The 26,419-nt window shown below is 48.6% G+C and overlaps 4 protein-coding genes across 10 annotated transcripts in view; all 4 read right to left on the bottom strand.

The window, feature by feature from the left end:
- crocc2 (ciliary rootlet coiled-coil, rootletin family member 2) overlaps positions 1-5,473 on the bottom strand; it is a 25,614-nt gene extending 20,141 nt beyond the window's left edge. For all 7 annotated transcript variants that reach the window (XM_078107570.1, XM_078107571.1, XM_078107573.1 and 4 more), the window contains exons 1-3: positions 5,130-5,473; positions 4,053-4,206; positions 3,824-3,933 (exon numbers count right to left, since the gene is read on the bottom strand). In XM_078107570.1, the coding sequence (XP_077963696.1) occupies positions 3,824-3,933; positions 4,053-4,206; positions 5,130-5,180 (315 nt within the window). In that variant the 5' untranslated portion in view covers positions 5,181-5,473. The remainder of the gene's footprint in view (positions 1-3,823; positions 3,934-4,052; positions 4,207-5,129) is intronic.
- A 132-nt stretch (positions 5,474-5,605) lies between these two features.
- On the bottom strand, positions 5,606-9,609 carry klhl30 (kelch-like family member 30). Its single transcript, XM_040185179.2, has 8 exons — positions 9,448-9,609; positions 8,308-9,162; positions 8,033-8,222; positions 7,434-7,520; positions 7,127-7,282; positions 6,813-7,001; positions 6,344-6,489; positions 5,606-6,209 (listed from the first exon to the last, which is right to left on the bottom strand). The coding sequence occupies exons 2-8, from the start codon at positions 9,079-9,081 to the stop codon at positions 5,961-5,963; spliced, it is 1,791 nt and encodes a 596-aa protein (XP_040041113.1). The 5' UTR covers positions 9,082-9,162; positions 9,448-9,609; the 3' UTR covers positions 5,606-5,960.
- A 527-nt stretch (positions 9,610-10,136) lies between these two features.
- Positions 10,137-22,150, bottom strand: espnla (espin like a). Its single transcript, XM_040185182.2, has 11 exons — positions 21,724-22,150; positions 21,201-21,391; positions 20,086-20,272; positions 19,826-20,008; positions 19,589-19,720; positions 14,444-14,596; positions 14,226-14,358; positions 13,960-14,129; positions 13,721-13,885; positions 12,195-13,144; positions 10,137-10,935 (listed from the first exon to the last, which is right to left on the bottom strand). The coding sequence occupies exons 1-11, from the start codon at positions 22,015-22,017 to the stop codon at positions 10,404-10,406; spliced, it is 3,090 nt and encodes a 1,029-aa protein (XP_040041116.2). The 5' UTR covers positions 22,018-22,150; the 3' UTR covers positions 10,137-10,403.
- Positions 22,151-22,400: 250 nt separating this feature from the next.
- On the bottom strand, positions 22,401-26,195 carry scly (selenocysteine lyase). Its single transcript, XM_040185180.2, has 13 exons — positions 26,068-26,195; positions 25,337-25,417; positions 25,049-25,158; positions 24,818-24,918; positions 24,536-24,713; positions 24,313-24,440; positions 23,941-24,096; positions 23,735-23,841; positions 23,590-23,626; positions 23,397-23,480; positions 23,157-23,256; positions 22,891-22,966; positions 22,401-22,779 (listed from the first exon to the last, which is right to left on the bottom strand). The coding sequence occupies exons 2-13, from the start codon at positions 25,408-25,410 to the stop codon at positions 22,626-22,628; spliced, it is 1,305 nt and encodes a 434-aa protein (XP_040041114.2). The 5' UTR covers positions 25,411-25,417; positions 26,068-26,195; the 3' UTR covers positions 22,401-22,625.
- Between the last annotated feature and the right edge of the window lie 224 nt (positions 26,196-26,419).

Genomic DNA, 26,419 nt, shown 5'->3' with positions numbered 1-26,419 from the left:
CCCTGACCCGGGGGCTTACGGGGCTTAGTGGGGGCCCAGCAGTGCGCTTGCTGAACACCCTTACTATTTACGATCATCTGCCTCAGAGTACAATCACTCAGCCACCGCGGACCCCTAAAGGGGGCTGAGTCCTATCCAAGTAAAGCCCGACTCTTTGAGGTCATCTACTGCCATTTTGCAATAGTGCTCGAGACGAAAAACACCTTTTGTCATGGTATTATCCTCCATCTGGTGGCTCGGCCTCCATCTCTTTTATTTTCTGTTGCACTTTCAAGTATCCGCGTCTCGAGCCATGCTTGTGTTTCCAGAGTCAAATACTTTTCAGCCTCTTAAAATGTGCTTTGAATTAGCTTTTTATATTTCTTGATATTTATGATTTCTGCCACTCCCTGCATTGTCTCTTTTGATAAATATTTCCAACAACATCAAGGGATAATCCTGCTTTGATTCTCCTGCCAACAAGCAACAAGAGAATCATTTTCAAGGCCCTTGTGGAGGCTTTGTTGTTTGGGCCAAAACTTGCTGCCTTGCTCATGTGCTAGATCAAAATACAATTCATTTCGCTTACCAAGTTGTGATTACGATATTCTCTCACTGACACAACAACATCAGGAGGTCTGATAACTCCAGTTTATCCAACGCTTCAACTGTTTGTTTGTTTGTATGTTTTGGTCTTTGATTGACATTTCTGAACTAAGTTCTCTCCCCTCCTACTGCATTGAAAAATGTGCAATGTTCATCTACACGGAGACACATCTCCAGGCAGCGCAGGAACTAGTCCACACCACCGGTCCAATCTCGCAGAGCGAGATCCGGCCCCCGAGTGCACAGTGCGGCCCGGCGTGTGACGGGTTACAGCTGCGATCCCTTTTCCCTGGCTTGGCCCGGGCTCAGAGGCTTAATAAAGGGAATTAATAGTGCGCTATCTGTCAGATTCCTAAACACAGCTGGAGCGGATGTCCATCGCCCCCAAGCTGCCCAAAAAACGTACTATCCCACTTCAACAACATGCCCCTTCCCCTCACATTACCCCCTGAGTGCTGACTCTGGGAAGGAGCCCCAGCTGATTGTGAAAGCTGTTTATGTATCATTGCTGACCGTAATTACACAACGTGGGATAACAAACAGGGAGAAGGGAGCCAGGGGGGAGGGGGAGGGAGGGGGGGGGGGGGGGGGGGGGGCGCTGTGAGTGCGTTTACCGCGGAGTGGAGCTCATGATAATGGGGACAGCTGCTGTGATGGCACGCGGGGATACAAGTGGTCTGTGTAAATACGGCCAAACTAATAATACATACGCACAAGCATGTGGCTGGCCTTGCAGTACTTAACACAAAGCCCACCGGCAAGGACAGCGCTGTGCAAGACCTACACGCACACACACACACACAAGTCAACCAGTTCAAGACTTCACATCTGATTAGGAACTGTTGACACGAGAGAAAGAAGTATGCTTAATTTTTTGACTTTAAAGTCCGGTAACACGAGTGGACGAATGTCAAACGCCACAAAGGTTTAATGGAGAACTTTCATGGATGTGCTTTCAACAAGGTTTTCCTCTCCTGGGAGCTCAATTCATTTTTACAATTTCATGATAGTCATGGGAGAGCCTGACTTTTTGGCAGCGGGCCCTTTAAACTGCAGCCTAAATGAGTGGGTTTGTGCCGGCAAGAAAAACAAACCGGGACAGGAGGGTCGGAGGGTCAGGAGGGTGGGGGGGGGGGGGGTAGTAGGGTAAAAGGGGACAGTAACACAATCCCTGAAAACAGACTTTATCTGCTCCACTATGTTTAACAGGGTGTTCATTGCAGAGGGCCACGGCAAACGGCAGCTGGTGTCAGAAATCATTCAGCGGGTTTATCTTCATCCAACTGAAGGCCACACTGTATTCAGGCAGTACAGTATAGATGGTCTCTGTCTGAAGACAATGCACACTGGTACGACCCAAAAAGCAACACAGAGGGTTCTGAATTCACCAAACATATTCTGCAACCTCCCAAGGCCGTCCGACTCACAAACTGGGTCCAAGTTTATCCCAGTTCAAGTGTCAGAGACTCAGCAGAGACCCAGAGGATGGCTTTAAGAGTCCAGTCGTGTTCCTCTGGGGATTTGGGATCTTTTTGTACCTCATTTTCTGATTTGCACATCCTTCATTCGCTGGTGGGGCTGCTGCAGCTGACATTCTGTCAGCAGAGCTTTGAAAAGTTGGAGAGATTATATCCCTCTTCCAGATTCCACTAAAGGCCAATGAGCGCGACACACTGATACGGGCGTCACAACGTCCATGACGAATTCAACGGGTCACACCGAGTGATATTGAGTGCTACGATCCCTTTGGCAGTGAATGTTGAGGGAGGAAGATATTTATGCAGGTAAGAAGGCCGACACAGCAGAGTTCGGTGTCTGCGGGGCATCGATTAGCGCGCCGCGGGAGGAAAATAGCAGAAGGCAGGAGCTTTCACTGAAAGAGTCGAGTCACAGCAAGAGTCTCGTAATGAACCTAAAGCTACCGGTACAAACATTGGCCTGCGTTAACAGCTCGCATTTCTGCCCTCTGAGAGAAAAACACCCAATAATATGATCCAAATAAATATGCTATATATATATATATATGCCAAGCTAATTAATTTTTATCTATAGCCTCGGTTTTAAAATAAGTTCCAAGAGTAAGGCAGGTAGTGGGAGTTCATTGGATTTAAGCGGCAGAATGAGGGCAGTGTAATCACGAATGGCTGCTTTGTGCACCGTGAAAAATGAGCTTTTTCTTCGACAGCCTCAGGGGAGGAGGCCAGTGACCTTCCCAATTTTCCCCCAAAACAGCAGCCGCGACATGAAGGGGCAACCATGGGGGGGCTGTGAAGGGAGACGCCGGTCCTTGGGAGCACAGGGGGTCTGAGTCTACCTGAGCAGACCACAAGGAAACCCTTCATGAGCCACCCTCCCCTCTCTTATTTACACTTACAAACACACACGCTAGCGTGCTCGTAGACACGCACACACACACACACACACACACACACACACACACACACACACACACACACAATTGATGCTTAGACAGTACTTACTGTAATATGTCAACTGTAATTCTACAGCAGTAAATTAAAGAAAACCTACGACATTAAACAAGAGTTTGTTCCATGAATTCCATCTGTAGCTGTGTACTCTGACCCCCCTCCCTCCCCCTCTCTCCCCCTCCCGTCTTCACTACATTACATGCAAAGCTGTTTCGACCTCACCCACTGTTTGTTTGTTCAGCCCCAAAAGGCTTTCCCTGCTGGAAAGAGTGGTGGTACACTGATGTTTACTGTAACCATATTCCATTTCAAAAGGCGCGCAGTGAATGCTGCAGTGTGGTTGACATTCTTGATCTCATCTCCAAACAAAACTGCACAAATTAACCATCTGCAGTATTACTTACTCCATCTCCCGTAAGAGTCGCATTGGCATCTGACTTTAAAAAACAATGACTGCTGACGCAGCCTCAGCCAGGAGACACAGCTCGTTTGGGCTTTGGGAAATGGGTGTTTGGGGCTGATAGGACTTGATGAGGTGGGTGTGTGTCACCTCATACTGATGACATTTCTGTATTTTGTTGTTCAAATCACAAAGAAGTAGATGATCATTTGTATCAAATGTACTGTACTTACCCCGATGGCATCACTTGTGCATCCCATTTGCTCTGTTTTTTGTGAAATCTTAGTTTTTTCCCCGTGCCATTACAGAACAAACATTCCACCCCAATAGCTCAGGTACACAGCGACTGGTAAAAACGTAAATAATGTTCCACAGCGTGACCTATGCCGATGCCCTGTGTCGCTCTCACCCTTTCTACAAGACTGGCCTGTTTGACTGGCAGCCGATCCCTCCGGCTCGGAGAAAGCTGCTCCCTCGGGGCCCTGCTCCCCTCCAGCTCACTGATCTCAGAACTCCCATCTAAGGAAGCAGATCACGCATACAGAGGTGTCAATCTTACCGCATTGGGCCAATTTGGTATTTATTGCCTGTGCTGCGTGTGTTCAACTTGAATTGAAGCCCGATTCAGTCTTCCGTACCAGCTGGCGGTTCTGCCAGGTTGCGAGTGATGATCTGGCGGATGCGGGTGGAGACAAGCGCGGGGCCGACACCGGACTCCTGTCCATCACCTCCAAGTGTCAGAGTCCTCTCTCCTGAGCTGCTGTCCGAGTGAAGCAGAGACCGCTCCAACTTCTACAAGCACAGCAGTCTCCTCAATACATCCAATAGAATAAACATTATCTCAAAGGTAATTGTGTCCATTATATTGAAGGGAGATTTTCTGTGGTTTATTACTGTATAATGACTGTAATCAATTCTAATTGATTACCATGTGGAGTATGAATCTAGTTGGATGACCAGTAGATCATTTTAACTATATGTTATATGGTGAAGAGCATCTTTATCATAATATCAATTATAGCTGAGAGGTAAAATTGGTAGTAGAAAAATAACACATTTACTGATCTGAAAAGTACTCATAAGTGTGAAATAGAAGAAGATAGTATGTACCTACACATCATACCTAATCACAGTACTACAGTAGTACTGAGTACTTTGTTACTTTCCACAACTAGAAAAAGTTATTATTTATATGTGCTAGTGTCTGGTGGATTAAACGACTTATCGGTCCATAAACCAGAAAGTCAGGCTTACATTATTTCTATAATTATTATAAAACAATCATAAAACATTATTCTGATGGCTCATCCTGAGAGTACATGAGTACTTCAGGTACTTTATTCGCTAATATGTGTGCGCTCTTTTTCAACAATTTCTACACTTGATGCATTGCAGCAGTTAAAAGTACAGAGTTAAGACCTATTTCATAGTGCACATTTTGACTTTGATAAAAATAACCAAAAATAAGTAATAATGTTTACTGGGGCACTTTGTAATCATATGGAGTGTGTGCCGGTGAGCTAGCTTTAGCATTGCAACATTAAAACGCGGAAACGGAAGTAGCTCCACTCACATTTAAATAGCATTATTAATTAACCGGCGTTACGCCTGTTTGTTTTGTTTTACTTTGACGTGTGAACGTGTCGTGCGGTAACGTTACATGAACCCACAGCCTGGTGGCCACTGTTAACACACGAGTCACTACGAGTACCGACCTGAATCACGGCCTCCAGGCGAGGCGCACCTGCCTCCCGCCGACCACTCATCGCCGACGCGACGCAGACTTTGCACTAATACGTTAGCGGGCGACGTTAAAACCCGCAGAGGTTTCAACCTCGCTGGGACGTTAGCTCGCTAAAACGGACAGAGAAGCGGACTCTTACAAAATCACAACAGTCATTGGAACGGCGCCATACGAAGGGGAGCAAAGCCCGCAGTGAACAACGGCTAAAGTTGGAAAATAAGTCACTGACAAAAGAAACTTTCCGAGTGTCTGCGGGCAAGTTGCGCCATTCTAATCCCGGTCCACGTTGCCATGGTGACTGCTCGCTTCCGGGCCGTTGCCATAGAAATAGAATGCTGGGTCGTTGATTCCCTGGTGTTTCCATGGCAGCACAGACGCCACCAACCAAACTGCAGATTCCGACGGGTTAATGATCGTCAGGTGTCTAGAGGACAAAGTGAACAGTACTTTTTACATGCACATTTTATTAGTGTTTCGAGCATTTCCAGTTCCAAACCTTTGTTGTGCAATAAATAATCATAATACTTGCTCTGCAAAGATTTAATGATCACAAGCAGCATTCAATAACACAAAAAAGTACAAACAAAAACACATGGTACAAAGTATAAATAACCAACAGCTAAGAAGCCAAGCAAGACTCTAAAAACAGCCAAGAAGACCTGAGGATCATGTATCACACTATTCTAGGGCACAATGGCATCCCATAATAAACCTTCCATTCGCATTGTAACATAGTTGCGATCAGAACATGTCTCTGCGCGCTCCTGGACCCTGAGTTTCGTCCCACCAGGACAGGAGCCCTTTATGTCGCGTCTATGGGGAAAAGCTGGGGCCACTGGGATGGATCCAGGAAGATGGTGGACGCTCCACTGTAGAACCAAAGTCTCGGGAGGAAAGACTCCACCTCCCAGGTGTTGGCCGCTCGATTGTAAACCTCCACCTCCACCCCGTAGTCCCCCTCCATACCCTTCCAATGACCTCCGGTGACAAACAGCTTCCCATCCAGCGTTACCAGGCCGCCATTCTCATGGAGCATGTGGAGTAGCTGGACCTGATGAGAGAGGAAGAGTCAGCAGGGAGGGCAAAATGAAAGGAGCATCAAATTATGATTATTTTTTATCATGGTCCTGCTAAATTGACATTGACACAAGGGATTGCATTGCTGTATTATGACAAATTGCCCACCTTCTGCCACATGTTCGCCTCTGGATCATAAGCGAAGACTTTCTTCGTGTTGTCAGCAATCAGATATATAGTTCCATCCACGCAGACAGAACGAGGAGAGGACAAATACTTAGGGATGAAGGGGGAACATATGCTGATCCAGCTATCTGTTAAAAAAACACACATACGATTGAGAAGAATAAAGAAGACAATAATGTGACACTATTAAATCATGAAACTGCTAATGTGGGAAAAACAGAACTGCTGCTTCATGGGTTCAAGGGTTAACAATCAATAATGATGAACAGTCACGTGGGGAAAGAGAGCCTGATGTTGGAACAAATTAAACTAGAAACAGCAAGTAAACATAAAAATTGATCTACATCAACACAGACCTTAAATGGCCACCCCCGTTCAAAAAATATATAAATGTTGCATTGGTGTCATGCTGGTAAAGATTTGGTTGAGGTCTGGCTTCGCGCATCATTACCTATAACAGGGTTGTAACACTGCATGGCCAAAGCATTGTATTTCACAGCACACGAGCCGATCACGTAGAGCTTCCCATGACAGGCCGTGGCGGTGAAGTTGGTCACATATTTCAAGGCGGGGCAACTCAAGGCCCAGGTGTCGTTGTAAGGGTCGTAATGCTCAACTTCAACGCGATGCGACGTTGTACCTGGAGGGGGGGGGAAATGTCCGGTACAGCGAGGGATGAGGTTGAATCGTGCCGGCGCAGCAAATACTGAGACACGAACAGCAGATTCTAAGGCTCCTCCTGAACGACTGTATTTATTTTCTCACCTCCAATGACGTAAATCTCGCCGTTGAGCGTTGCCGACGTGTGGTTGGTGCGAGGCCGGAGCATGGGTGCCACGGTAACCCACCTCCCCTCTCGTGTGATGTACTTCCAGGTCTCTGTGGTGGACCAGGTGTTGGTGTTCGAGCCGCGCGAGCCCCCTTGTCAGGCAGACAAAGAAGACTCTGTCAAAGGTCTGACATTGGGTTTATATTCCTCGCTAGAGAGGTGAGTTCATCTCACCAAGCTTTTATCGTGGTTTATTTGGTATTTTTCCCGTTGGACTTTCTGCGTAGCGTGCGACTCACTCACCCGTGACGTACACGTCATTGTTCAGGGAGACCAGGGCGTAACCCCACTTGTTAGGGTTGGGGAAATTAGGGAGCTCATGCCACTGTTCTGCAGAGAGAAAGAAAGAAACTGGAGTTAATGTCCACACATTCTTCAGAGGGTTAGGGAAACTAGATAAATAGTAAGAATTCACACCAGGAAAAAGAATACATAAATGTCCTCAAAGTAAGTCAAAGTTAGGTCAAGAAAAGAAGAAGCCTTAAAAAAATGTTTCTTTTCTGGCACCGCCCTCAACATTGTGGCTGGAGCCGTCAAGCCTCGACATAAAACAAGGTCTCCTTTTGTTAACATCCAGTGAGAAAAACACAGACGTGGATATCTTCTTCCAGCTCCTCGTGATAAAACGCCCCTTCGAGAAGCTGACAAGATGATCCAACTTTGTCACATCCAGATCGCATTCCTACAGAGCTGTTTTCTTGTCAGCGCGGCGCCTATGCCGCTTCTACCAAACCGTTTCAAAGACTCTGACAGACATTTCACAACAAGTTTGTGTTGTGAAACACATTCTGAATTCAAACAGTTGACATTTTGATACGTGCAAAAAGAGAGCATGTTTGTACTTGTCTTTGTGTTGTAGAAGGCGCAGTTCCTGTGCAGCAGTCTCGGGTCTCTGTCCTCTTCGTCTTCGTCCTCAGAGTCGTCCGAGTCATCCAGCGAGCGACCTCCCACCACCAACAGCACCTCTTGCAGGTTCAGCTGCGGACTCAGGGACTCAAGTCTGTCTGCGTATTCTGGAGCCAAATCCATCTTCTAGAAAAAAGCAAAAGCCGCGATTGTTGTTGAAATTTCACTTAAGCGCAAAGGAAGAAAAAGATGTTGGTGTGAACTCACTGACCTCTCTGTGAAGCTTTTCCACCGCCTCTCTGCAGCTGGGAGAGGCCTGCACCAGACTGTCCTTCAGCATGGTGTCAGCCAGGTAGTCCAGGCTGAGCAGAGGCAGACGGGACATGGCGAGGAGCTCAGGCAGGTGGTCGAGCCGAGACTCGCTGTTGTGCCGGACCCATTTCAGAATGGCCTCCACGCGGGTGCACTCGGTCCGGATTTGTAGCCCTTCGTCGGACAGGCACGCCACCAACCTCGCCTGTCCCAACAGCAGAAACTCCTCGCCCTGCTGCACCGCCTCAAAGTTCTCCAACAGGAAGGCCCACGCTTTGGCCATCACCTCGGGGCAGCCGTGGATCGCCCCGAACTCCAGGATCCCCAGGCAGTTGGTGGCGTCGATCTGGTGCTGGAGGTACCGGCTGCACGCGGTCCTCACCGTCTGGAACTGCAGCTGGCTGGACGTGCAGATCAGCCCCTCCACGTTGCTCTGGTTGATGGTCAGCTTGCCGGTGTAGGCAAAGTCCAGCAGGCAGCCGAGTACGTCAGGATCAACGTCGCTGAGCTCCACGCGCGCCCCTATGCTCTCCACGAAGTCACCCGAGAACATGCTGTGGAAGTAGGCGCTGCAGAGGGCCAGCACGCCGCGGTGACACGGGAAGTCCCGCCCGCCAGCGCTCAGCGTCACGTCAACCAGTTTGGGGTGGGAGCAGAGCGAACGCAAGCCCTCCAGAATGCTCTGAGGATGGGAGGGCAGGCAGAAGTCCAGGTCGTCCACGTTGTGCATCATGGTCAACTTCGACAGTTCAAAATGTGGGCCAAACCGTCTTTTGGAGGGGGAAGGTCAGGTCAGGGGGAGTTTAGAGCTTACCTGGAAGTGGAGGAAAACATATGCGCGTGCAGAGAAAAGAATGAGAAAAGAACATTGTTCAAATGGTGAAAATAAAAAGGAAATGTAAGTGAGAAAGCTTTAAGTTTGGAACTCAAAAGAGAAAACTGTTTCTCAAAACATTTTGTTTAAGTATGTCTCTATCACTGTGCATTTTTGCCTTATTATTAGTGAGACACACCATAGTAGACTGACAGCAACAATACATGACATTTCCTGGTCTAAAATCCTGTTACAATGAAACAATTAAACCAAACACACACTCACCGCAGAAGCAGAGAAGGGAAATATAGGCGCATCCTCGTTTCCAGCAAGAAAACGGTTTGTAGCCGAGCGGGCGCTGGGATCAACATGGAGTGGGCAGCGCGGCGAAAAGCTTTTGCCAAGTCACTGGGACGAGCTGCCTGCCTTTCAGTTATTTTTAGGACTGACAGTGACGCTGTGCTGAAGTCAGATTCCAAACAAGCATGGGGCCCACAGCTGCTGTTACAGGCACATAATATTCTCAACAGGCCTGGAAGCTCGTATAGGAACATTACGTAGCACTGACGTTTCTGGGGATGTTTCAAGAATTGATTTAAAGTACAACTACGCTCAACAAAGAGCTGTAGTTCTATATTGGCGTTACGTTTTGTGTTGTTTTATTAAATGTGCCCTAAATTAATTGATTAAAAAAGATATGTCATTAAAATCTGTTTTCATAATGAGTAAATTACGAATGATCCTGGTCAGCATCATTGATTTTGTAATCACGCCAGAACTGGGCCTCTTCCTGCCAAATCAGTAACTGTGGTTTGTATTGGGAAGATGTTTTCTCTCAGGTACACGCGCATGCAGCAGCCATTCTGGCCTGTGTATTAAGGCTGGGTGTGGTTGGAAATCTGATTTCAATATATTTTTTCCTCAGTTTCAATTGTTATTTTTTATAAACAGCAAAATACTGTCGAAGTCTATGAAATGCATTGAGATTTAGTGGTTTAACACAATGAAATACAGTAAAAAATGAACAAATTAGAATTCACATCAGGCAAATAAGTAAACATGGCTAAGAATCTGGCTAAGCATTCACTAGCTTTTGGTACTTGGGTTGACTTGGGACAAGGTTGACAATTTCGACAAATAAATTCCTGCATCAAATAGTATTTTAGATTTGGTACCCAACCAAAATATTATATAACTGCAAACAATACAAAAAGAAATACTCAAAAAGAAATACTCAAGAACTACTCAAAATCAAAAATCTCTGCCTCTTTCTCTTTCCAAAAAGCAAAACTGCGGTCGATGTATTTGCAAATTTCTTCATTGCTAAAACTGGAGATGTCAGTTCCACCGTGGAGCATCCCCTCATCAGGCGTAGGTGTCTGCACGATGACCTTAGGGACCTGTCTAACCTCTGGGAGGGTGTGTTTCACCACCTCCACAGCGCTTTCAGTTGGACTCGCAGCGTTGCCAAAGAACTTCACTTTAATGTCCTCGAAGCCGTCCTTCCACTCGCGATTGCCGGCCTCGATGTCCTGTATGACGGCCTTGTGGAAGTCCCTGACCAGCTCCCAAGGGAAGCTCCCCACGTGGTCAAACACCTCGAAACACAGGAGGTGTCTTATTTTGCGTTCGTCCACGGGAAGCTCCAACTCCAGGATGTGGAAGTAGCCCAGCATGAACAGATCCAGGGTCAGGCTGTTGTACTCCACCGGCACGCCGTCCAGGCGAGGGAGGAACTGCTCCGGGGAGCAGAGGGCTTTCTGCCTGTGGAGCCTGTGGGGGACACTGAATGCTCACCCAACATTGCTTCAACACTACAGTGGGCCAGTTGACACTTTCCAAGAGAAGTGTCCTGTCCATTCAATCAATTCATTCACGTTTTGACCACCTGGGGGCAGAGTAACTCAACAAGCTGAAAAGCTGATTTATTAGCTTGTAAAACTAGTGAACTCCTTGTTAGCTAACAGTCACTGTGTAACACATTCAGACACAAGGCAACATTCACTCAAACTGTTTTTGTGTTGTTTTACTAGCTAGCTTTGTTTCTCAGCTACATCACTTCCTCTGCTGTCCGTTGCTAAGTAACGTTATGTATTTTACAGAGCTTGTATGTCAGAAGTCCAAAGGAGTGCTGGAAGCTAACGCAGAGGTATCTTTCATCTTACCTTCGTCTACTCAAAGAACAGACAACATCACCGCACTTTCTTAAGAGGGCCTTCAGGTAGCATAAAAACTGAGAGGTGTGTCACGCGGCGGACTCTGTCCCCTATGTTATTATGAAGGGCTCATTCTAAGCTAACAAAAACAGCTAACAAAAGACATTTTTAGCTTACACTAATTAAAACAAAATTATGAATGTTACATTACATTTGTGTCTTTGGAGCGAAGACATGCTCTGGGGATCAGGTTAATTGGTGACTCTAAATTGCCCGTAGGTGTGTGAATGTGAGTGGTTGTAAGTCTCTGTGTCAGTCCTGTGATTGGCTGGCGACCAGTCCAGGTTGTACCCCGTCTCTCGCCTGAAGTTGGCTGAGATAGACTCCAGCCCCCCACGACCCTGTGTGCAGGATAAGCGGTTTGACGATGGATGGATGGATGGACATTATATTACACACCCCCGAACATTGTTCACATTGGACCATCCAATTGGACCCTAAAACCAAAACAATGAGCTGATAGCTCTTCCAACAGGGTGATTTAAATTCACTGCCAGTATAAACAATAGTTATAATGGCAGTTATAATGGCACTATGTTTGTCCTGTGAATAGATATTTCATGGGTTGAAAATGGCTTACCAACGCTGAGACAGGATTTTAAAGTCTCGGGTATGGCGATTTTGACGTTGCCATCTTGGATTTTGGTTGTGGCCATGTTATTTTTTTGCAGCCAACCATATTTGGAAGACTGAGGAGCTCGTAGGGACGCCGGGTACGACTCTGGTAAAGTCGCTGGTCATTCACAAAGCAGCTCCGTCCTAAAGCTCTTTATGGTCTGTTTGACTCTAAGCAAAAAAGGTCACGCATTGCCCTACCTGCGGATCTGTCTGGACGGGACGCTGGAAATCATGCTCCTCCAGCTCCCCAGCATCTTGTTGACAGCACTCCTCTGCTTGAAGAAGTGTCCCAGAGAGCTGTTCATCATCTTCGACTGGGCGCACTCCGAGCTGCTCCTGCGACCCAACTCGGACTTGTCGCCCGATCCAGAGCTTCCGCCGCTCGTCTTCCTCTCTGCGGCATCCTTGCTCTTTAGTGACACGGTGTAGGCAGACTTCTTCCAGTGGCTTAAGAAGAGCACAACTATGCGCTCCTTCCTGAGGCTGGTGGTCTCTAGCACGTCTGCAACGTTTTCATCGTAGTCAATGCCGGAGTCGCTGTTGTGGTCGGTTTCCGGGGCCCGAGTCAACGCTTTGGACTCTTTGTCTGACTCTGTGGCCTTGAGCTGCGCAGGGGAACTGAACTCCTCTGGCTCATCGGACAGAGGACAGTTCTGTGTCTCAAAAGTCGATTTCAGCGTCCGCACCGACACCCCAAACTGGTGGATCTCGTCCTCTATCCGCTCCCTGCGTCCCCTGGTGGAATTCTGCCGGTCCGGCGTCTGAGAGAACACGGTTATCAGGTCTGTGTTGGGCATCTTGCAGTAGGGCTGGTCCGAAAGGTTGGTCATGAGCAGAGACATGCTCTTCACGATGCCCGAGATGCGGCCGCACCACACGGGGAGGGGCACTTGACTGGAGAGGTTTCTGAACTGCGTGTTGGCAGTGATGTTCACTATGGGGGCCGGCAGGATGTGCCTGAGCTCCTCGGCTAGACGGGCGAGCTCCAGCTCGTAGCCTTCGGAGTTCCTTTGCATGGAGACGTTGGCAATCTGCTGCTCCACGTAGATGAGGTCATCCTCCGTCAGAAGCTCACCAGAAGGCCCCAGGATGGCGTTGTGGGCTTGGGAGAACCTCCAGCTGACTTTGGCGTATCTGTTCCCATTTTCCTGGTAGAGGAGAGACAAACAGCTCGCAGATAAACACACGGGAGGTCATATTTCTTTTTTGAATGTGGTATATTTCATGTGGCTTAAGCTGAAGGGAAAAGAGAGATCATACAGTAAAGCTGCGATCCAAACCTCAGAAATATGACTTGGCGAGCAATGTGTTCAGTGATTTATTTTTGTACAATTAAAAGTAAATGATCATGGAATCTCCAAGTTCTATTTTTAGCTAATGCAGATTTAGAGTAGCATCACAAAATTATACTGCACTTATTAATATATATTATTATACTCCCTTTGCATTTTGGAGCAGGAGTTGTGTTCGGGAGCATTTGAAGGGGCTGCACAACAAACTGACTTTTGTGGGATGCAAATGATCAATAAATCATGAAGAAAAGTTGTATCTATGTCGATTTCACCCTTTGAAAAAATGTTTCCCTAAAATATTATGTGCTGATTCTGTAAGGTAAAACTTTGATCCTGACTGCTCCGCCCCGTGTGACCTGTGCCACGTAGGGTTAAAATCATTCAAAGCGCATGAATAACGTAACCCTGTTTAACCTTCCAGAGAGACCTTACCTTCCTCCTCTGATCCTCCTCGTCCAGCAGCCTGGCCTGCAGCTGTCTCACCATGACTTGCCTCTTCCACTCGGCGATGGGACGGCCTCGCTCGTCGTGGGTGGGTACCAGGTAGTCGATGTCTGACAGGTTGGCCTCCTCAGTGGGCAGCACCACCATCTTGTTCTGCACAGACACAGCGGGTTGTGTTTAGCTATGGACAGGCGGCCCGGCCGGGTGCACAAAGCGAGACAGCTCACCGCCTGTCCGGTGAAGACTCCGGACATCCCGGATTGTTTTAAGGATTGAATTGACTTCATGTCGCCGAGGAGTTTTCTTCCAGTCAGGAGGTTCGCACCAGGCAACATCGTCTTCATGTCGGCAGCGACCTCACTCCGGGCCGCCTTGGCCTGATTGAAACCTTTAATAACTGGAATAAACGTTACAAGTCTTTAAACAACACACACACATGTTTTCCTCCTCCACTGAACAGACTTCCAGTAACAGAAAATGTTTTTTTTCTCACCAGATGCTGAGATTGGAACCTGCTCTATTCTGCTGACAGCGGTTTTCCTCGGCTGGGCGGATGTGGACAGTAAAGGAGGAGCGGGGGGCGGCTGAGGGTACCTTGCCTGCGGGGCCTCCTCGCTCTCAGGTTGCTAGTTTTGAAGGACAGAAGGACCATGATGGGCCAGATGCTTTGGGGTAGAATCGAGAAATGGCAACGAATGGGAGAACTGTAACCTGTAAGCGATCCATGGGTGTGTCACTGCCGTAACCGTCCCTGAATGCGTCGCTCAGGCAGCCGTAGTAGTCCTCCCTGCTGCACTGCGACGACACGGCCGGCTTCACCTTCGCCGGAGCAGTCGCCTCGATGGGCTTATGTGGGCGGGCTGTCTGCAAATAGGACAGTCACACTAAATGATTTCTAAGACCAAATATCATGACGTGCATAACAGGGATAAAAAGGTTTGGGACAAATCCAATCATCAAATTGCTACTGCGTCTGACTTCTGACATGAGATTTTTCGGTCCGAATTTTCCATTGCACTGTAACAAAGAAGAGAGTCACATGAATTAGACGGGGGGGGCATTGATGAAACGTCACATTGACAATCTGGACACCTGTTCTTCTCTTACTTTTTGTGCTTGTTTTTACTTTTAGTAAAAGATAAACCGTTTGTGTCTTTACTTCAAACTGATAACGGAGAGAAATGTTTTGTACCATTCATCAACTTTACAATTCTATTGTAGATATTTGTTGGGGGTTTTGAGTTCTACTGTTCACATCTAATGTAAACCGAGCCGAGTGGGAGAGAGAAGAACACACATGGGCTGTGTCATCCACCATCCATTACAATTTTGATTGTTTTCTTTAGGTCAATATGACATGTAGGTGCAAAGGGAGTCAGGAATATCAGGCTGAATAATAGAAGAGTTTAAAAACACACTAGATTGAGAGGAATGCATCCAAACATTTAGAGCCTGTGGACAAAATACAAGGAGAGCAAAATGAGTAAGCATCCTCGGATAATTGGCAGCGTTTCACCGCTATGGGGAGGATGTTGGATGCATGGAAACATTTAGATCCCCTGTAATGAACCTGCGTTGCCCTAATGCGCTCCATGCACAATGCATATCAAATTCAGCTCTCCGAGGACATTATTAGTAACCGAAACATCAAAGGCAGCCCTAACAAGGCTGCTGCATGCTGTTGTGCTTTGTGTCCGTGAGGTGGTCCGTGCCATTTCCTCTCACGCGGCACTTTGATGTCCAACAGCACGAAATATGCTGTGACACCGCTTCGGGCGGAGGAACTGACTTCCCCGAAGTTGTGCAATCGGTAAATAGATAAACAAGAGGGGGGCCTGATTCCTTCGTGACTCTTCTTGTAACAGTTCAACGTCCTAAGAGCTCGGATGAACCGGTCCGCATGTGTGTCTTTAATTAGATCCAGTGGCCACAGAGCATTTGGTTTTCATCAGCACCCCGTCACAATTGCCACGCAGATATAGATAGGCCGGCCCTGTTTTGTCCCTGGATCCACTCTCCCTCCATCAAAAAGACCTCAAAGGGCCCCGTCCCCACAGACTAGGAGGCGAGAGCAAAGAAGCAGCCCTGGTCAGCTCCTGCCTCGTTGTCGGGGCACGCAGCACCGACCATCCCTTGTGGGTTCGGAGCCCCGGCGATTCCAAACGCCGCGTGTGTTTACTAAGATGTCTCGTAATTCTGGGGTGGCCAAAAACAACCTGCTCCCACGTGAAATATCCACGTTCTCGGCGATAAATTGCAATGTGGAATGTATACAGCCGGTGCACATTATACACAGAACACTATAGTGTAAATACACTCGCAGGTTAAAATGCTCTCAGGTTTCCCGCACGGAGGTAAATGCTCGAGACCGACTGACGGAAACAATGCTGTCGCCAACTTTTACAGCTCCTTTTCTTAATTTGCATATACTTTAGCTAAAGAAGACAAATGGCAATACGTACCTCTTAATGGAACATTGTAGCAGCTACTGAATCAGAAAAGTACACCACGAACCAATGAAGGAATTTAATCAACAACCTCAGCACCAAGTGAGAGTATTAGTCATGCCTGACCGTAAGAAAACAGGCAGAAATTTGCCAAAACTTCAAGGGCCTGCAGAGCTTACAAAATGTTCCCTGTAATGTAATAAAATGTAATAAATGTAATAAAGCACAAAGAGAAGGCAGAAAGTAGGAAAATAGATAGGAAAGGATTTTAATCTAAACCTCACTAACCTTGACTTCAAACGATTCTCCCGGTGCACTCGGGCCGGACCTCACCGTGCAGTCAAACTCCAACGGCACCGACTCCTGCGGCCAGGTAACCCGGGGCGACGGCTCCGCGTGGTGGATGTGACGCTATCGCAAGATCACCAACCACTCGTTTGACACCATCACCAGCATCCCTGCCAGTGGCCGAGGGCTGCCAGGCAATCAACAATAAACTCTGATCGGAGTGTGGCGTTAATAATTAAGGGAAAGGATAGGATGGCCCGGTAATGTCACCAATACACGGACAAACCAATGGACACGGTGTTGCACACAGGGAAGTATCAGCGGAAGGCTTGTCGGAGCAGCTGGAAAAGAGACATTTCATCCACGCGCATTCAGGTGCTGTTTTTCCACTTGGGACGATTGGAAGGAGGAGGGTTCTTGTGAGGGGGGGGGGGGGGGGGGGGGGGGGGGGGCTCTACCTGAGATTATAAGTGGGCCTTGACAGTGGAAAAGCCAACGTGACACCATCAGATGGGTCAAAGTGTGAGTGCTGACCACGACAAACTGGGACACATTCGGGACACAATCACAAATTCCCAACTAACTATTATTCACATAAACATTTTATCTATTACTCTTATTGTCACTCAAATGTCAGAAAGTAGAGACAAATCTCGACTGACCATTTTCTAGTTCTAGAAACGGGTTGTTTTGTGCGACCAACATTCCGAAAGCAAGCGATGTCAGGTTTAATGTCCTTTCCCAAGCTTTCTATCCACAGAGACGTTTTTTTAGAAAATGACAAACGATTGCGATTGAGTTCCATCAGGTGTCACACGAGTAAATTTCGGCGTAAATAAAAGTATTATTTCTATTGTCGAATCTTTGTTTCATGCATGTGTTATTGAAAACGTAGCCACACTTTAGAAATAACAACCAGTAAATGCATTTTGGTAGAAACAAATATAATGTTTGGTAGGTTCAGTGTACAATGCGTAAGGCAACAATAAGCACATTTAGGCTCCCTCAAGTGGCTAAAAATGATACTGCATGTGTAAAAGTAAAATGAAAGCAAATTTGTTTGGAGACCCTTATGCCTTTTCCTTTTATCCATCAACTATTCAGCTATTCAGCTTTGCATTCCGTACTTTGAAAGTTAAATAATATATACAGACTGTGTAACTGAACACTGGATATAGTTTTATAGTTCAGCGAAATCTCTCCCATCTGTGTCACACATGTAAATGTGATGCAGGGGGCTCCATGAGATTGAGACAGATCGGCAGACCTGGAAGAGGATGGGCGGCCTCGGGAGGTTATTATTTTTTGTAATTATGTTGATTATATATTGTATCATTAACACAAATAACAGTCACGAAAGCACATTTCTTTCTCATTAAAAGAACAAAACACAGTGATGAATTACACGACGATATGTTTCCTCGGTCCAAGTGTTCTAAAAATACCACCCTCAAACGAAAGCATCTTGGGCCGGATCGCTGTTAACGTGTGTGTGTGTGTGTGTGAAGTAATTCTCCCTCCGCACGCTGTTTATTTGATTGCAGCTGCTCCTGAGATGCGAGAGGAGGAAGTGTGACCCCCGACCTCGTTGTGAGAGGCTCATAACGCAGCTCTAAGTCGATGTCCCAATCCCATCTGGGTCGCTGCTCGGAGGTCGGATGACCTGTCCGACCCGTTAGCACGGGTTTGAAACGGCCGATCCGAAAACCCAACCACAAATATAGTTAAAGCAGGCCTACATGTACGGCTCTGTGGGGTTTCAAACCGTGACATAGTCTCCCATCCAAACATTCAGAGGATTTAAAATCCATCAACTGTCGTTTCAGGTTCTCCGTCGGATGACCTCTCCGTGCACACCTGTGTGCCAAGAAACCTGAGCCATCATTCTGTCTGCTAGCATCACCTCACATCATCCAGAGGTGACAATAAACAGCACATCCAAGTCACTGGAAAAAATAAATAAACATGACACACAATCAAAGGCGTGTTTGAAGCCTGTGACATCCTGCTCTCCGGTTCCCGGCATCAGAATGGTGAAAACGCTGAAACTTAAGCTCGTGGATCTCGTAACGGCCTCGGCCCCCGGGCCCTCCACCTGAGCCGCAGGAGAGGGGTAACCGATAGGCCCTCAGTTGGCGGCGGCCCCGGGCCGCGTCCCGGCGTCGCCGCGCGGCCCCTGTGCTAATTAGCTCCGCATTGTTGGAGGGAGGATTATCTTTGATGGGGGAGCCGAGCGGGCGCGTCTCAAGCCGCCTCCCCACCGTCGCCCTCTTCGTGTACGAGCGCGGCTCTTCTCCGCTGACTTATTAATGGCTTCTCTTGCACGGACAGCTTTCGTTACTCCCCGCGTACATCGCGGTGTCGTTCTCGCTTTAGGGCGGCGGGGACAAACCAGGACAGGCCGCGGCGCTTTCAGGTCCAACGGGCCCTGTTGTCTCTCAGCTGACCTCTGTCCCATCTTAAAAACAAACAGTTCAAATGTCCGCACCAACTGTCCTCCTCTACACCTGATTATTGCTGCTTAAGCTATAAAGAGGTTTCACACGGCAGCGCGACTCGTAGTTTCCAGTTACACGCAGGCCGGTTTTTAACTGCGCTGACCCCTTGATTTGAACACGCCTCGGCGAGCACAATCAAAGGGGTAACGCTAGAATATTCATCAGCCACATTGAGGGGTGTCGAGCTTTCTGCGCCCAACAAAAGAGCCTGTCTCAGAGTGTCCTCCGTGGCAAGCTGAGAGGCACGAATCTCCTCCGGCCCTCACGGCACCATGAACGCCTCATTAAGGACACAAAAGCCGTCGTCCTCCACTCCCGAGGTTCTCTCAGGCTGAGTGCAGGACGAGGGCGCCGGAGACGAATTTTATGTATTTTGTGAGTATCCACTCACAAACAATATTGTTTACATCGTGAGGTTTAAAAATGATGAGATCCAGCTACACCAATTAGCGACATAAACCAACTGGACTACATTATCTGTGGATGTAATATTTGATCATCATTCTCTATCAGACACTGTTTCTACGGTCCCATGTACCACCTTTTGCAGACCATGCTGCAGGCCTTGTAATTACTGCGCACACCAAGATGCTTCTAGGAGTAGAGAAGGTGAGGGGACGTACGTTCGTCTGCATGGCACAGAGATATCTGGCACATTCATGGTGTCCGTTGTACTCTGCCAGGTCTGCTGCGGTGAACCCATCAACATCAGGATCTGAAGGGTTCGCCTGGTTGGCCAACAGGATTTTACAGCACTGAAAGCGTAAGAAGAAACAGAAAAGTTGAATTTATATAGATAAGATCAGACTAAAACTATGAGAACAACTTGTGAAAACTAAAAAGAAGGAGACCCGACCAACCTCCAACTCTCCATTCTCTGCAGCATCATGAAGGGGGGTCCCTCCCCAGTAATCCTCCACGACCTTTAAACCCATGCGTAGCAGCCTCTCCAGAATGCAACGATGCCCTCTGCTGGCAGCAAAGTGCAGAGCCGTGGCTCCGTCCCTGTCCCGGCCGGACAGGCTGACATCGGTGCAGGTCACCTGTTGAGGTCCGGCGAGGAAGGTTACACAGTGAAACAAAGACATGTCTCGTGCGTTCGTGGCGCCCCTCGACTCACCAGCCACGCCACGACAGCTTGGTGGCCCATGTGAGCGGCGGCGTGCAGGCAGGTCATGCCGTCGTTGGCCTTCAGGTGGACGTCGGCGCCGCAGTTGTCCACGAGGTGCTGCGCAACGTGCAAGTGCCCCTCCTGGCAGGCCAGGTAGAGCGGGGTGGCGCCGGTGACCGTCTGGCGGTCCACACAGCTGTGTGCCGACATGGATCAACAAACGGGGGTTAAGCATCGGTGACAAAATGTCTCGCACACATCCAAGCTCCAGATGCAACACACCAGTTAGATATGTAGTGGAGAGAACACGCCGATGTGACGGACAACCACATTTGACGGGCCTACTGTTAAACGCTCTGATCCGTGGCTGCCTGCTGTGATTTGAACAGACTTTATTGATATTTGGGCAGTGACGGTTGAAACCAGGATAAGTCAACGCGGCAGAGCTGCTTTTACAGCGTACATACATACGGTCCTTCCACACCCGCGGGGCTGCCACGCGACCAGCGCTGTCCAGGCAAGTATCATTCAACGGGGACTGATGGTTACATGTGGTGGTTCTGGAGGGAGACACGGTCTGAGACACTGGGTTTACGAGATGGAGAAGAGACGAGATCAATATCGGGCGACATGTTTCACGTGGTCTCTTTTGTTTAGTTGTTGTTGTCCTTGTGATGTGACACCTGCTTTAATCTGAGTGTGCATGATTAGGTCCTCTAAGCCAGTGGTCCCCACCAGGTGTACCACAGGCAGCACTTCTGCCGTTACCACGGTGACGTGCAAAGATTGTGGCAAGGTGAAAAAAAGAGGAGGAAGAAGGATAACGATCAGGTGACCATAAGTGTGATGCTGATCTTTGGTGTATTCATGCATCAGGTAATGATTGGCTGACTGCACATTAGCTCCTCTCACCTGAGGCCTGTCACCGGTCTCCAGTCAGCGGGCAGAGGCCATGATCATATATTCTTATAGCGTTTATGTACATCAAACACCCATAAACAGACGTCTACTGGCGCCTAATCAGCTGTGAGCTCGGTCACATTCATCTCATAAACGCTGAGCTCATTCCTTCTGTTTTCTGATGGACCTTTGTAGGAAAGAAGGAGAGGCGTCTATGACCTCACCCAGGTGCCTGTTCAACGAGTAGCTTCAGGCAGGTGAGGCCTCCGTTGGCCGCGGCGTAGTGAGCCGGCACGGCCCCGGAGTCCGTCTCCGCCTCGGCCTCTCCTCCGACGGAGAGCAGCCACTCGATGACCTCCGCGCATCCGAAGCGGGCGGCGAGGTGCAGGGCGGCCGAACCCGCAGCATCCCTGTCCTGGAAACGTGAGGAAGGATGGGAGTGGGGTGAGGCTTGATGTGCGACTCACCCACTGCGATGGCTCAGTGTCAATATCAAGAGGTTTCAACGGCGATTGCGATTTTCGCCGCCATTGAAATTCAATGTTATGTCACGTGTGTTCTTCACGAGACTTGAGAAGCGACGAGATGTAAACATCAGCAGACCGGACTCCGTTCCAATAGCGAAGTTCAGCATCTGGACCCAATTACACTGGCTGGTAATACATCTGTAAAAAGGTTCTGTAGGCTACGGGACCTTTTTACAACTGCTCCCCCTCCTCTAAAGAATCACACGGTGGACAAACTCACATTAACGTTGCAGCCTCCAAAATCCACCAGCCATCGCAGCTCCCGGATGTGGCCCGTGGCCGCGGCGTCGTGCGCCGGCGTGGCCCCGTTGGAGGCCCGGCGGTCGGCCGCCAGCCCCAGCTCGCTCACCAGCACGCGCAGGCACTCCAGGCGTCCGCACCTCGCCGCGTGGTGCACCGGGCCCGCGCCTTGAGCGTCGGTGATCACAGGTGAGAGGTGACCGGAAGATGCCAGCTGCCGCAGGGCACCGAGGTCCCCCGCTCGCGCCGCCCCGATGGCCCGATGAAGCACCATGGCCGCGCGCTCCGCTCCCCGCAGCTCTCTGGGCCCCCCGCCGGGACAGCGCTCATCCCCCGCTCACATCCGATAGCAAGAAAACGTGCCAGGAAAGTGGAACCCGAGCAAGCAGCCAGATGGCCGGCCTGGCCTTTTTTTTGGGGGGGGGGGGGATAGAAAGGTAATGACGGACGGTTGGAGGCGCTCCTTTGTACGCCGGTGACCGTCAGCTGGCACCCGCTCCGACGCTCCACCGACCTCGGTAACGGGAGAAGCCAATGCACCGCGCTGTTATTTCTTCCAACATTTTAAAAAAATCATCTCAGCGGGGCCGATCAAACGATTATAGGCCACATGTTATATTTCACAGCTCTTTGAATTCATGACAAAATATCAAAAGGTTGTGTTAATATGTTTTATTTCTATAACACGTTGATGTAACCCTGACTCCAATTAGCTGATTGGCTCCTGATGGAAGCAGCAGCTCTTCCCTTTTATTCATTATATATCATATTTGTTGCATGATCAGAGAACGTAACAAAAACACTAAACACGGTGCATCTCAATTCTATACACCTGACCTGTATCTGACCTACGGGACGACTGTCAATGCACATCAAGGCCTTTCAGTTAATTTCTTCCAGCAGCTGCACAGTTTCCTTCAGGTCCTCCACAACTGCATCCACGTCCGCTTTGGTCGTCGCCCTGCCAACGCTCAGGCGCAAGGCGTTAGCTGCCACCTCCGGGGGGACGCCACAGCTCAGAAGGACGTGGGACGGCCTGATGGATGGACACAGTGCAGCGGCGGCGGAGGGGGGGGGGATTAGGTGGATTGGCATCAACGTGGCATCCGGACCAAAAGCGTAACGGGTGAAAGAGGGGCTCTTTTACCTGTTTTCACTGTCTGAGTGGCAGGCGGCGCCAACGCTGGCCAACAGCCTCCTACAGTTGGACAATACCCTCCATCCTAAATTGAGCGCGAGAGAGAGAGAGAGAGATAGAGCAAGAAGGAGAGGGAGAGATTAATCATTCAAAGCCTTTGCGGCTTACACGGAGCCCTGTGCAGGTCATGAACTGACTCTCGCAAACATTGGTGTAGGGTTAAACGACACGCCAAAGCACACGTAGCCCGGGGAAGGAAGAAGTGATGACATCACCTTGTAATGTCGGGCCCAGGATGGACACGTTACATGTGTTAGGCAGGATGTCCGCGCCAGGGAAATGGCTGTTGAAGCGGATCTTGCCGTTGAAGACGGCCTAAAAAAGGAAAGCACATTACGGAAAACACACAAACGCACGCCCTCCTTTGCGCAGATGACAACCTCAATAACTGCAGAAACTGCTGTCATGACTATTGACATACACCAGCGAATGTGAATCAACGGAATCAAACTTACCTTCAGTCTTTCTTCCAGGTAAAGTTTGGTAGTTCGCATGTGACTCTCATAATCTGACAGATTAGAGGTCACCAGCTCTGCAGCCTAATAGACACACAATAAATCATCATAGAAAGATAAAAAAACTTCCCATACAGTCAAATAGTATTCAGAGAAATATTCCAGTAACACGTTTAGGGAATAGGGAACATACCTTTCCCAGACCAGCAATCATTGGCGTGTTTTCTGTGCTGTAATATTCAAAAAAGGGTCGATTGACCGTTACATTTAGATCTTTGCAGCTGTTTCATGCATACTTGGGACTCAATGGAGACGTCCTCAAAGAGGACAATGTGTACCCTGGTCTGAAGTTCCTCTCCTGTCCTCCTCCGAACAGCATGGGATACAGCGGCGTTCTTCTTCCCGGGCCGTTCACAAACAACGCGCCGATCCGAGGGGCGTAGAACTGGGAATGGTGGCGCCGCGGAACTTTTAATAACCTTTTTTTTTCCATGTTCGTGACGCCAAATTGAATTTTCTTTTTTTTATCCAACTGGTTCCTGACCTTGTGTCCCACTATGGTGAGGTAGTCCACTCCTAGTTCACAGGCGTCCACTCGGATTTTGCCCAGAGCCTGAGCGGCGTCGGTGTGGAGGAGGATCCGGAGCCGCTCGGGCCGCTTGTTGAGAGACTTTACTCTCTGGCAGATCTCCTGCACCGGCTGACGAGACGAAGGAGATTCCCATCAGAGACTGTCTTTAAGATACGATTCCATTTAAAATCATCTTCAAAATATGATAAACGCTAGGACTTATCAGCTAATGCAAATGTCTGCTAATATCGACGGAGCGTTCTGTCTTTTCCAATGACTGAAGTAGAAATTCTTTATTATCGGTACTATACGGACGAGTAGAAGAACCCTCTATCTCCTTCTCACCATGATGACTCCGGTCTCATTGTTGGCCAGCATGACCGAGATGAGACAAGTGTTGGGACGCACCGCAGCCATGATGTCCTCCACCTCCACGCGGGCTGTCCCCTTAGACACAGGCACATACGTCACATCTGTGACAAAAAGCACAGTTACCCAAACAAGTCGAGGACCCGAGTAAACGTCAAGAGGGTTAGTTGTTCAAACAAAAAAAAGCACCGTCTCCTACCTGCCTCGCCATCTTTCTGTAGGTGCTCAGCTACCAGTTTGACCGAGTCGTGCTCCACATTCGAGGTGATTATGTGAGGGAGGCCAGAGCTTCCATTCCGGTGTCCTTCGCGTTGCTCTGCAGCCCTGCAGCTCGTCCTGAAGTGCTCCAAGGCAGTGTGCAGCACCAGGTTATTGGCCTGAAAGAAGACGCGTTTGCTATGAACCACCCCTGGATGCAGCGGACCACAATTCTGCAAAAGGGTTTTTGAAAAACAAAAGCAAATGCAAAAATTCCACACACCTCCGTTCCACCGGATGTGAAAATGATGTCTTCTGCTTTTCCTCCAACCATTCTCGCCACGTTCTCTCTGGCCTGATTAATCGTTGCCTTGGCCTTAGCGCCTACAAATAAAGTTGATTTAGCCCCTTTGTGTCGCTAAACGCTAAGATGCAATATTAAATGTTTGAGGAAATTATACGCACACACATAACAACAGTAAGTCAATGGCATTTGGATGGGAGTATTCTACACCTGCTATATAATTGCTACTTGGGTTTCCCCAGGCGTCCTGGAGGGCTTCAGAGATGGCCTGGATCACTTCTGGTTCCAGTGGAGTAGTGGCGTTGCAGTCCATGTAGATCCTACATGACATTATGGACATCGGAGACACATCGTTCTCACCTCATTTCATGTAGTCGGCGAAGCCTTCATAGCAATCATTAACCAAACATCCAGAGCCTCGTCGTCAAATCAATCTCAATCTCATCCCACTCAATATGACTCAGAGTGAATGGCAGAAAATAAACCAAATCTTCCTACCGGTCCAGATTCATCTCTGAATAATGTTGAAAGGAACGGCCACTGAAGGCGGTGTCGTCAGATTGCTCGGCCATAACGATCCTAGAAAGAATTACAACATAGATCGGATGTATTCCAGTCAGGAACCATCACCAGTGATATTCTTTTCAAATTCAAACACCACGTAACAGAAAAAACGCTCTAATCTGTTCATATTTCTCAAGTGTTACACGAGTTGAGGTGGTGTTTATTTTGACAGCTGGTTGCACCGTCAGTTAGAGAACGGCTGCAGGGGGACATGTGACCATTGTTATCGCACATCTGTATGACGTAACCCACTCGTGTCCCGTTACCCCGCTGTCCAGCCGCTAACGGTGACGTAATTGATTCAGTTGACGCTTATTTACCGGGTGACTTCCGGGTAGCAAAGATGCTCGCGGCAAACAGAAACGTTGTACCGGCTAAACGTTGCATTACAACAAGCTGTCCCACCGGGACATGTCCGATGGACTGGGTGATAGGACGTCCCCTAACAAGCCAGTGCCATTTTAACACAACGCCAGACAATGTGTGTCGACCCGAGCTGAAGCTAGCTCGCGCTGCTAGCCTTAGCTAACGTGCGATAGCAGGAGCACGCTGGGCACGTGTGACCGGAGATCTCGGCTATTCGGAGACGGCTCTGGACACCCCCCCCCCCCCCCCCACCCCCTCCAATGGCGTGTCAGTGCTGGAGCTCGTGTCTCTGGTCTAACCTTGTGGGGACACCGAAAGGTGTCCTGAACGGATCCACCCGCTCGGGACACTGGTTTCGCTCGCTGGCGCCGCGTGAGCACGAAGCGCTTCTCGTCCGGGTCGCAGACGCCTTAAAGGGAAAGCTGCGATCACACAGTGATGGACAACAATTTCATCAGACGTTTACATGTGTGCCGTTTTATTACAGAAATCATATGCAGTCGTAAGCAAATCGCGTAGTAACAAAGTCCACTAGACTCTCTGTTTTTTTCGTCATTCTTTACAAAAGCTGACAACATTTTGCGGAGCTATGGACAATTTGTCAAGCAGAATAGTGTTTACATATAGTATTGAAAACTATAAAGACAAAGT

Source organism: Gasterosteus aculeatus, chromosome 8 (genome assembly GCF_964276395.1).
Source record: "Gasterosteus aculeatus chromosome 8, fGasAcu3.hap1.1, whole genome shotgun sequence".
In the NCBI taxonomy this organism is placed as follows: domain Eukaryota; kingdom Metazoa; phylum Chordata; class Actinopteri; order Perciformes; family Gasterosteidae; genus Gasterosteus; species Gasterosteus aculeatus.
Note: the sequence above shows the minus strand (reverse complement) of the source record. Positions and strands in the feature narration are given on the sequence as shown.